This window comes from Ixodes scapularis, unplaced genomic scaffold (assembly GCF_016920785.2).
Source record: "Ixodes scapularis isolate PalLabHiFi unplaced genomic scaffold, ASM1692078v2 PGA_scaffold0__279_contigs__length_252992795, whole genome shotgun sequence".
Lineage (NCBI taxonomy): Eukaryota > Metazoa > Arthropoda > Arachnida > Ixodida > Ixodidae > Ixodes > Ixodes scapularis.
In genome coordinates this window covers 141,668,312-141,680,410 of record NW_024609835.1, presented here as the reverse complement: position 1 = coordinate 141,680,410, position 12,099 = coordinate 141,668,312, and the positions used below count along the sequence as shown (strand labels likewise).

Sequence of the window (12,099 nt, the reverse complement as noted above, 5' to 3'; positions counted from 1 at the left end):
CCAGGCAACACTGCTCAAGTTAGTCACACCATGGTGTCCATAAACCACGTGACCATGAACACTCTCTCATTCTAGGCGCCCCCATGATCGCCCGAGCTCTTCTCGTCGCGGTACGAACAAAACCGCTCAAACAGCTCGGTAAACTGAAAGCTATTCTCGCTCTCGCCCCCCGGCCGGTTGACCTTCCAGCCTGCATGCGCCTGCGAGACATTCCCGGACAACGGTGACCACGGCGAACTCGTCGTCGCTGGAACTCGTCGCCAGCGGGTCGCAGTCAAAATGAACAGCTTCCAACATCTCTTGATTACAATCACTCTCATCGCTGCTGCGATCAATGTCGAACACTTCGACAAGGCGATCGATGCCGTAGACGTAATCGTCACAGACCGGATGCTGGAAACGTGGAAGGTAAACGAGGAAGCTGAAGCTCGATACGCCAAGAGAGCCAAGTCTGTGAGTGCGTGCAATTAGACACCACGCTGGAGGCTGGCTACGTCATCAGCCTCCAGGTCCGCCCGGATCTGCCCCTCCGAGGGGCCCGCATATAAATCGATTTATCCACGAAACTATCGCGCCTTTTTCAAAACAAATTTAGCAGGATTATAGGAACATACAATGGGTCCTAGCAGTATAGTTATGTAATATTTTATTTTTGGCGTGTCATAACCCCTTTAAAGGGCTTGTCCTAAAATTTTCGAGACATCTTGAAAATGTCATTGCTTTTAGCTCAGTTGTCTTATCCTTATATATATTGTGATACCTATTTTGTAAACTATATTCACGATATATATGGCGACGACGTGCCCATTCCATGATTTTATGCCCTGTAATTTAGTTCAAGAGCACAACTACGACTAAATTTCTAATTCTGCAACGCCAAGTTCTACCAATCAGCGGTATTTTAAGCGCCACCTACCTCACTTCGTGACAACCTTTCGATTCAGGTAAAATATAAGTGGAAGTTGTTTATTATTTGTATGTTAATATATTTTTTTACTGTTTTAAAATTAAATAGCCCAATGTCTTATTTTTCGTATCTAAAAACAAAAGTGGATTACGTGAACAAAAAAAAACATATATATATATATATATATATATATATATATATATATATATATATATATATATATATATATAGTTACTCGGCGGAAATAGTGCCTCTTGCCGCCGTGAAAGTTTGACACGGTGTCTCATCTAAAGCTGCTGGCAAAACTTCCCAATATACTGAAAAATTCCCAAATTATAAATTGGATAACCGCGTATTTATCAGACAGAAGCCAATGTGTTCATTATAACAAAGTTGATTCGGACAAACTGGCCGTTACTTCAGGAGTGCCCCAGGGCTCCGTGCTTGGGCCACTTTTATTTTTGATTTACATTAATGACATTCCAACCAATATTGATGACCCACTCAGATTGTTCGCTGACGACTGTATTATATATAAAACAATAAAAAAAGTCATACCGACAATTTTACACTTCAGGAAGCTTTGAATGAGATACTGCGTTGGACTAAAAAATGGCAAATGAAGCTAAATTATGTGAAAACAGCCGTCACAACAAACTCCTGTAAAAAAAAAAAAAAAAAAAAAAAAAAAAAAAAAGCTAGTTTAATTTAGTTGTTTGATGGAGAACCAGTAGAGCGGGTCGGGCAGTACAAGTATTTAGGACTTCTTTTTAACAATAAACTAAACTGGAACCAGCACTTAGAATTAAAGGTAAACAAAGCGAGGGGCACTGCGTTTGCGTGTCGTAGGAAATTAAAATTTGTAGATTTTGACACTAAAATTATTGCTTATAAAAGTTTTATTTGGCCTGTGCTAGAATATGCTAGTTCGGTGTGGTGCCCTCTCACACAAAACGGTATTAACAAACTTGAAAGTACTCAAAAGTTAGCTGCTCGGTTTATATTTTATCGCAGAGAAACATCGCCCACTGAATTAGTTATTAGAGCGAAGCTTCAACCGTTGCAAATGAGAGCAAAAATTTATAGATTAAAATTGCTGTTCAATATCCTTAACGGCATTTTTCACGTTCAAAGCTCTAACTATATACAACCATTATCGACCGGGTCTTCACGTCTAAACCACACAAGAGCGTTAAAACAGTACAGGTTCAAAAACGACTGTTTTAGATATTCTTTTTTTCCCTCGGGCAATTTAAGAATGGAACGAGCTACCAAATGGTGTCGTCGTCAACACAGCTGTTGCTAATTTTGTATCTGCTCTTGAATTTATACTTAATTGAGTTTTCATTTCTAAATCTGCACCTTCTTTACATGTTTGTACCCACTCCTACCATGGCTCCTTGAGTGGAGCCAGTAGTATTTCCAAATAAATAATAATAAAAAAACAACGCGGAAAATATATTCTCAATTTAGCGGTTCGAATCGGTTCGAACCGGTTTGTACCGTTATTTTTGCTTTTCGGAACTGAACCGAAAGCCGTGAACCCAAACCGAGCCGATAAAAATTTCGGTTCAGACTCCTTCAATTCTCGATAGCTCACTGGGGAACGCAAAATGTCACACAGGACGTTCCTAAAATACATTTGATTATTTGCACCGGTAATAAAATTGTGTCTGTTTTAATATATAATTGAATAAACATCGGGGGCGATACTTAATCAGAAAAAAAAATAAACGTAAAAAGTAATCTTTTTTTTTTTTTTTTTTAAGTGCCCTAAAAAGCGTTTTTGACTGTAAAACTTGCGAATCTCTTAGCTCGTTGCGAGTGCCGTGATTTCGAGTACAGGTATATTTGCAAGCCTCGTGAACGCAGAGGAAACAATTTCTTTTAAATAAAAAAAAATGAAGTAGTTATATGAATAGGCACTCAATAGTCAATACGAAGAAAGCAACACAGCAAGAGGGGACAGAGCAAGACACGTACAAGCGGAGCTCTGCTGGCTTCGAATAAATGCCGTGAACTGAAAGCTTGCGCATGTCTATCTCTCCTCCTCTGTTTGAGTTTTGCTTTCTTCGTATTGAGTATTAACCCAACACGCTCGTCAAGCTCATCAATTATGAATAGGGTTCAATGTCTTCGGTAAATACAGATGAGCACCGAAATTTAGCCCCCATACCAATTTTAGCGAAATCAAAGTTAAAAGAAAAAAACTATTTGAAGTTGTTTTTTATGCAAGAAAAACCCATGCTTCACAAAAAAAAAAAAAATTTAAATTACGTATATTGCATTTTGTTTTCTTCTCTTATCGGTGCGGGGACGTTTTCCATCTATTCGGGTCACCGTAACTGTATATTCGACACCAAAAGTTGATACCGAAAAGCGCAAAATCTGCGAGAACAAACAAAACCCGAATTCGCCAAATACGAAGAAAAACGAAGCTCGAAAACACGGAATCCTTTGTAGGAAGCCGTGCATTCGGGGAGAAATCGAAATTCAAACCGAATGCAGCCGATTACGTGAACAATTTTATAAGGAAATATCAGGCTGTTTTAAATTCAGGGTTTCAAGCATGACTAACCAGGTGGGCGTTCATCGAAATCGCAACTGGCCAAATGTTTACCTCGTGTTAAGTTACACAGCCGTAAAGCTGTCTTCCGCGCACGCACCGAGGCCTGCAGAAAAGCGTCTTTACGGTGTTGACGTTTTCAGAATGACCGCCAGCACTCTCGCCACGGCTCATCAGGATACTGAGTCACTGAAAATAAAGCTACAATGAAACCACACAGTGCGTTGGTGACAAGATCGCTGCTCTGTCTAGGACTACAGTCCGATGAAGCGAAGCGACCAGATCAAACGGCAGCTACGGCTGCGGAAGCAGTATCAGTAATCCTTTCATCTGGAACATTTTAAAGTGTTTTAGTAGGTCGTTCCGATGACTCCAATAACGATACCGGATACTCAGCCGCCGATGTGCATACATCATATCGTGAACGGGGGTATCGAAACGATATATTAAAACTCTCTATTAGCAGATCATGTTAGTTATGTTTTGGACTATACGCACCAGTGGCGTAGCCAGGGAAAAGCTTATGGGGCTTCAGCTCCCCCCACACACACAAACGCACACGTTTCCACACACCCAGTCATGGACATCCCAGCCACCTTGACCGCCGCCGCCGCCCCGCCGCCCCTCCCCCCTACCTGAGAAGAATGCCTGGTTACGCCACTGCTACCCTGCTACGCACCATTACATTCAGGGGGGCAGGGGCAAAAAACTTGTTAAAAACTAATGCTCTTTTTTTTTTTTTTTTTTTTGTATGCGAGCCAATTTTTTGCACGAAGAAAGGCCTACACTGTCAGGCTTATGGTTGTGAATTAACTTTCATCTGCCGAAATTCGTTGAATACCCACAAAAAGAAGAAAAGAGTAGTACGTTTCAAATTTCAAAAGAAAAGAAAAAAAAACGGTGGTTATTCTCAACAAATTTGTACAAGCTGGAGTAACTTGTGCATGTCATTTGAAGAAGAACATCAAAACTTACCTCACCGAAATATTCAAAAACCAGAATCCACGTTTGAAATTGCAGGATATTAAAAGTATTTGAGTAAATGCCGTGTTTTTTGCATAATAATGGGCCAATAAACGAAGGGACCATGCAACTTAGTATTCTGCACATGGTAGTAAGCTCCATCACAGTTTAGGAGTTACAACCAATCTCTAGAGCCTAAATTTCTCTATCAGTTGGTAGCTCTTTCCCATTGCATTTCCATTTGAAAGAATTGAAAAAAGCACTTCTAAGATGGCCCGCCCCCTCTCCCTTCCAAATCGGTCATCCAAACATAGTATAAGTACTTCCCTTCCAAAATGTATCCCGATACCACTGCATGTCACATCTCAACAATTCTCTGCTATGCATGACGAAACCGTCGACCAGGATGGTCTTCAACGATGTTCGGGGGTCGTTGTTTGAGAGTCGAACGCCGGAGATCGCTTGCTACAATTTTGTAGGCTTGCACATTACCTCGGAGCTGGCCGGAGGGCGGGAAGTAGACATGCTCTTCCATCATATGCCGTCCGTCGGGGCAGCACCAAGGCGACGCAGCATTCAGTAGAAACACACGGACAAGTTTTTCTACATGGTTCCTAGTGCGTTTATTAGAGCATTCTATGCAATAAGTTAACAACATATGTGAACAAATCTTTAATAACAACGGGCGACGGAGAAGAATATCCTACCCAGGGATGCCCCTGGTCCTCTGGAGCCCAAAAGAGATCAGTCAAAAAATAAATGGGACCGGGAATCTCCTGGCCTGACAAGAAGGTTCACTTGCACGGGGAGAACTTTGGGTTGACGGGACACTGGGTGAAGGAGCGCAGCTCGTACGGGTGGTCCCCGTGGATGGTAGCCGCGTCCAGGTCGCTCTTCCGGAACACAATGATGCGCACGTCCGTGTGCAGGTAGATGCGCCCGGACTTGGAGCTTGCAAACCTGCGCGCATTCGCGGAGTGGAAAGAACTGCTCAAGTACCATGCGCTGCAGTAGGTGTGCATCTCTGCCACAACTCATCTGACACTTGGATTTGAAAGGAGTGGGCACGACCGAGCATATGCAATGCGTAGATGCATTAAACAGAACATTTGTTCTGTTTAATGCTTCTAACTTGGCCTTTAGAAGAACTTCCTCGAAACTGCTAGAAGTACCGGGTGTTTTAGCAAAGGCTTTCAAAAATTCCTAAAAATAGGGTGGTTGGGAGAAAAAGAAACTGTTTCCGGGAATTGCCAGCCATGGTAGACGTCAAGAACTGCAAAAAGCATACTAATTAAATAAGCAATTACCTAAAACTTTCTAATAAACGTTTAATTAGTGAAACTAAACATATAGTTCCGATGTTGCTGTTTCATGCATAGACATAGTATGCTTGTATAACCTGCGCCTTCTAAAGCAAGAGTTCTTGAACTTTTTGACATTGGGAACTCCTATCTTGTTTGACTGAAAGAAGGGGGGAGCTATATCTTGGTATGGCGTGCTTGGCTCATAGTTATGCATGAATGTATGGCTCAGATCTGCCAAGATAGCACTAAATCTGGAAAACATTTTACTCAACGGCAGAGGACAGTTGTGGGAACCCTTAAAGGGATACTACAACAAAATTTCGGCGCTCATTTTTTGGTCTATATGTGTTCAAAAGAGCAGTATCACATGGAACATACCAATATCTTGTTAAAAAAGTCTCGAAAGGGAATTTTAAAACGAATTAAACGATTAGCGAAGAGCACCTGGTGGATGTCGCTAACGTCTCGTTTGTAGTGCTCGTCTAGGAACCTTGACAGCTAGTGACGGAGGTTGTCTCGTCTCCGGCCCCGACGAGAGAAGGGGGGAAGGAGGAACTCCCCTCTTCCCGAGAATCCCTTTTGTGTGTCGCAGAAGTCGCTATTGTCCCCCTAGAAGATTATAAAAGATTAACCCGTCACTCAAAATTCTTACAAAAGCAGCCGCTTCGGTGGCTGGAACGACTAGGCCATCCTCTCGACGTCAGCCTCGCCGTAGCTTTGCTCGTCTTTAGACGACCTACGTCACGATTGCGTTGGATGTCGCGTGCTCTAAGCTGGACCTTCTCCGAGCGCTTGCCAGAGTGGGCCGTTTATAACGAAAAATACAGCCACCAGGATCAAAATACAAACGTGCGATTGTCATTTACGGATATTGTGGATCATATTCAACCTATTTTTGAACACGACGGGAATATTTCGAATTTCGTTGAAGTATCCCTTTAAAGAGGCCCTGCAACAACTTTTTGACTAATTTTTAATTTGCACCGAACCTGAGCGCACTGAACGTAGTAACTTAATCCAACTTTTGTTTTCTCAAATTTCGCTTTATTTTAAGAGTTATAGGCAAATTAGAATTACAAAAACAAGCAAAAAATAACCTCCTTCATGACGTCGTAGGTCCTGCCTTGAGCGGCCTTGAACGAGAGGAGGAGTAGTGAGCTCACTGAGCGCATACGGCTGCCGCACTCCGTGTCGACGGCTCGAGAGGGCGCCACTAAAGCACGTGTTGGATAAGCTGTATGAAGCGGGCGGCCAGGGCAGCTCGTATTGCATTTGCAGCGCGACTAAACACTAATTCGGCATGACACTTCATTGGCCACAAACGACAGCAAACACGGGGTAAAGATCAGTTCAGAACGGGAGCCACTTCGCGCTGACGCACCGCCAAATGGCCAAATCGCCAACAGGGCCCGCGCCCAAGGCCTTCGGAACGCTCGGAACCGGTCGGATTCTTGAGCCGGTATACGACCACAGCGCCGCCGCGTACATCCGGGACCTTTCTACTCTCCTCGTTTGTCGTAGCCTCATCCCACTAGCCTTTTCTAGTATGCGCCGTTTTTTTCCGCCGCTTGGTGGCGGGTATGTCGACGGGTCATTTCTCGTTTCCGTACTTTCTAAACTGCATTTGTTTCTCTTCTGATCTAAAATAGTGAACAAAAACTACTTTCATACATAACTGAAACGGTTCGCGACACTTCTATTTTGTATCTCGACTAAAAAAAAAGCTCTTAGCGGCTTTCACCAGTGACAAGCCCAGGACCAAAGGCGTCACATTTTGCGCGCTTTAGGTACCGCGGGTCGCCCTCGTCGGTGGAGGAGGTTTCCGCGTCGTCCGGTTAAAATATGACGCACTGATATTAAGTTACTCTCTCCGTGCTCGCTGGCTTGCCCCAACCGCAAGAGACGTGGAAACCGCAAAAAAGGTAGACGCTAAAATATGATTGCAGGGCCCCTTTAAAGGGATACTACAACGAAATTTCGGCGCTCATTTTTTGGTCTATATGTGTTCAAAAGAGCAGTATCACATTGAACATACCAATATCTTCTTAAAAAAGTCTCGAAAAGGAATTTTAAAACGAATTAAACGATTAGCAAAGAGCACCTGGTGGATGTCGCTAACGCCTCGTTTGTAATGCTCGTCTAGGAACCTCGACAGCTAGTGACGGAGGTTGTCTCGTCTCCGGCCACGACGAGAGAAGAGGGGCAGGAGGAACTCCCCTCTTCCCGAGAATGCCTTTTGTGTGTCGCAGAAGTCGCTATTGTCCCCCTAGAAGATTATAGAAGATTAACCCGTCACTCAAAATTCGTACAAAAGCAGCCGCTTCGGTGGCTGGAACGACTAGGCCATCCTTTCGACGTCAGCCTCGCCGTAGCTTTGCTCGTCTTGAGACGACCTACGTCACGATTGCGTTGGATGTCACGTGCTCTAAGCTGGGCCTTCTCCGAGCGCTTGCCAGAGTGGGCCGTTTATAACGAAAAATACAGCCACCAGGATCAAAATACAAACGTGCGATTGTCATTTACGGATATTGAAGATCATATTCAACCTATTTTTGAACACGACGGGAATTTTTCAAATTTCGTTGAAGTATCCCTTTAAGGGCACACTGGGAATCCCTTTCGTCCCTAGACACGCAGTTTGGAGCACCCATGTTTCTTAAAGGGGCACTGATACCCCAAAGGTCGTATTTTTTTTTATTGTCTAAAATGATGCAACTTGCAATCATAGACACACACAAAAAAAATTTTTTTTCCGCGCGCGCTTTTTTTTATTTTTGGCGTTTTCGTCCCCTGCTGCTCACCTCCTTGCTTCTATTGATCGATGACGTCAAAAATCAGGAAATTTAGAAGCTTTGTAGGCGACATTTCTATAACATTTAATAACGGCAATCGCAAAAACATGTTTTTTAACGCAATTGTGAATGCACTACGGCCCCTCTTTTTGAAATAGCAAAAAGCAGAGTTCGGTGTGATGTCGCTTCCTGGATTTGTATCCTCCCTCGGAAAACTTGGCGGCGCTCGAGCAGAAGATAATCGGAGAGTCGGAGAAAGAAACCGGTTTTTTCCCGGTCCGCCCGGCGCCCTTCTCTCCCTCCTCACTTCTGGTCGCGGTGGCAACGGCGCGTTGCTTTGTAGCGTAGAGCGGAGGTCCGAAAGAAGGTCGACTCTCAGGAGACCGCAAAATTTGATGTCACTGCAATGGCGCGGATCGCGCGGGAACTTCAAAATCGGCATTGGGAAATTGTTTTTTTACTTCACATATATGAATTCACAAGTTTCGAACTTTGAGGGTAATGTTCCGGCATCGTTTTCAATCGCTTCTGATAATAAACGAAAATATGATTCTGATGTGTCAGTGCCCCTTTAAGGTGCAGAAATACCACTAGGTTTGATTTAACTGGAGTGTCGGAAGGCCTAAATGCTCTTTTTCAAAGGTTTCGGTGGTCCTAAAACTACTTCCAAGTAAATATGTTTCACAACTTTTGGTTTGTGTACATTAGGCTTGACATAGCATTCATTTGATGCGCACTGTGATATTGCTTCCTTAGGTTGACTTGGGTCTGGATTGTTGCATGAGCCAGGCTTCTTGATGTAGTACAGTGGTGGAAGTTTCGACACTCCTGATATTTGCAAGAAATTTTTCAAAACCCTATCATATTTCCATCTGGTAGCTTCGATAAAAAGTACATTTGTTCTGTTTAATGCTTCCAACTTGGCCTTTAGTAACAACTTTTTGAAACTTCTAAAAGTATGGGGTGTTCTGTGAAGGCCTCCAAAAATCACAAAAAAAGGGTGGTTGTGAAAAAAAGAAACTGTTTCCGGGAATAAACTGCCAGTCACAGCAGACGTCAAGAATTGTAAAAACATATACTAATTAGAAAAAAACAATTAAATAAAACTTACCAATTAACTGCTTGATTAGTGAAAATAAACATGGTTCCAATGAGAGCTTGTTTCATCATCAAAAACCACTCAATCTATTCATTTTAAGAAGAAATAAGGCAGGGGCAGCATTTTTTGGTGTTAAAAAAACACTATCAATTTGGACGCAATTTTAGGTTTCAGTTTCTTATCAGAGCGCATCTTTGCACCAGCCACTGTTCCCCAGTGGCTGAGGCGCTAAGCCACCGCCTAGCCTTTCTCAAAGGATTGAGGGAAGCATTTAGCACATGTACCCTTATGCATCTCGGCCACCTAAAAATGTGTCCAAATCAAATGTTTTTTTGGAACACCCTAAAATGCTGCCTCTGTGTTCTGTATTCCTAAAATTAGTTAATTTAGTGGTTTTCGACGATGCTTAGGAAGTTTCTTATTGAAACCATATCTTTAATTTAGCTAACTAAAAAGCTAATTAGTAAATTTTAGTTCATTATTTACCTAATTATTCTGTTTTTTGCAATTACTGACGTTTGCCGTGGCTGGCCGTCTGTTTCCAGATAGTTTTTTTTTTTTATGTCAACTACCTTATTTCAGTTTTTCAAAAGCCTTCGCTGAAACTCTTTGTATAATAGAAGAAAGGTATCATGTACCAAGGCTCCGAGGCAAATGGAAAAACAAGCTTCCGCTGTCCTCCATGCTGCTGCATCAAAGGGCTGTATCCCCGATAGCAGCTCCACCCCCTGCGCTCGGAAAACTGCAATCAAGTCCCTGGACAGATCACACACCTGAGATGAATCAAGTAGCGGAGCCAGCGACTGGCCTCAGCGTCCGTCTCGGAGCCGTCCGTGGGCATGTAGAGCGTTCGCTGTCGTATGAAAGTCTGGCAGCTGGGAGGCATATCCGACAGGTCGTAGCGGACAACAAACATCTTCACCACCGTCCGGTGTGGATTGAACAGCGTCTGCAAGCGACAGCACCGCAAAGTGACTTAGGCGCAAACTTTTAGCAATAAATGCCACTTCTTTTGGTAAATATCTGGAAGCATCGTATAACCTCTGCCACCAAGGACAAAGCGAGTGCGCAACACTTCGTTTCACTTTAAATCTACAGACCACAACCCGACGGAGCCGATAAAGCGGCGCCGAAAGTGCAACGTTGCGGTGTTCCTTGCCTTTGTGCATTAGCTATCACCAACTAAACCAATCGTGCACAGTGAATGTGCCGCGATCCCGCGCGTTTTCTGCACGAGATTGATTTAGCCGACGATGGCAAACTTACGGAGAGAAACGAGTGCTGTGATGACACACTTTTGGCTCCACTTGATTGTCTCCGTTGGATCGTTGTGTCAGCTACGGTTGGACTTAAAGTGAAAGGGAGTGTAGAAACAAATCTCTCGTCCTGGCACGAGCCGTAGAGTGCAAAAAGACCCCAGTGAGGGTTGCAGGGTTTATCCACAAGCCGCAACTTAATATAAGATTTTTTTTTTTCTTTTACGTCATCAAAGTAACCGTACACTTACCAGCTGAATTGTTCCCGTCTTTGGGACATGGTACCCCTTCATCCCCAGGTTGATGTGGCCCTGAAAGAAGCGAAGAGAAGACGTTCCTTTGCGCAACCTTTCAAATTACGGTTGGCAGATGACAACAAACTCGAAAGCTACTATTTGTACGTGATCCTCACTTCGCCTTTAATCGCGGGAAAGAGGCCCAACCCGTGAAATTACACCAACGTAAAAAGTTTGAGTCCTACAAAAAGTTACGAGTGATGTTGGGAGTTATCATAATTACATAAACCCATTCCTTTGCGTGAAGTGTATATCCCATTAAAGAGCCTTCATAGTCCAAAAGAAACTACTTGTAGTCTCAGTTGCACGAAACATACCCCCTTGGCACCTAGGACACCGGTGCGAGAAGCTATGTGCTACAGGAATGCTGCATCAACTCACCAGGTAGGGGGACACCACTTTGTCGATGTCTTGGAGTGAGTAGAAGAAAACCGTCACGGGAAGGGTGATGTGCCTCGGGCAGAAGGAGCCACTGGCCCCAATCTCAGCCACAAAGCCCTGCACCGTGCTCACGGGCTCCAGCCTTCCATTGAGCACAGACTCCTAGAAAGCACACGGGGTTGGCAACTCTTAAGCATTGCCGAACCGACGTAAAACTTGTAGCTCGATAGGGTCTGTGGCTTTGACAAGACTATATCTGAAGTTGCACGCACTGTGCAGCAAGCTCTTGGACATGTGACATGTGAAGAGAAACTTCTTCGTCTAGCTTTTGTTGTCCATTTTTCTTGCCAATGCATACAAATACTTCAAGTTGTAAGAAAAGTTTGCACTAAAGATGGACAGCATGAGGTAGTGTTTTGAGTCCTCAAATGATTAAACTGTACACTGGCAGAAGATTTAATAGGGTAGTTCTTTCAGGTTACACTATCTTAGTCGCCGATCAGTCTTTCGGACTTGGTTAAGGACCTAAAAAAAT

At 43.5% G+C, this 12,099-nt stretch overlaps 1 protein-coding gene across 1 annotated transcript in view; it reads right to left on the bottom strand.

The window, feature by feature from the left end:
- Positions 1–5,034: 5,034 nt before the first annotated feature.
- The window catches only part of LOC8033400 (protein FAM214A), a 134,034-nt gene continuing 126,969 nt past the window's right edge, over positions 5,035–12,099 (bottom strand). Inside the window, exons 11-14 of the mRNA XM_040221876.2 lie at positions 11,565–11,726; positions 11,139–11,198; positions 10,405–10,580; positions 5,035–5,396 (exon numbers count right to left, since the gene is read on the bottom strand). Of these exons, the coding sequence (XP_040077810.1) occupies positions 5,231–5,396; positions 10,405–10,580; positions 11,139–11,198; positions 11,565–11,726 (564 nt within the window). The 3' untranslated portion in view covers positions 5,035–5,230. The remainder of the gene's footprint in view (positions 5,397–10,404; positions 10,581–11,138; positions 11,199–11,564; positions 11,727–12,099) is intronic.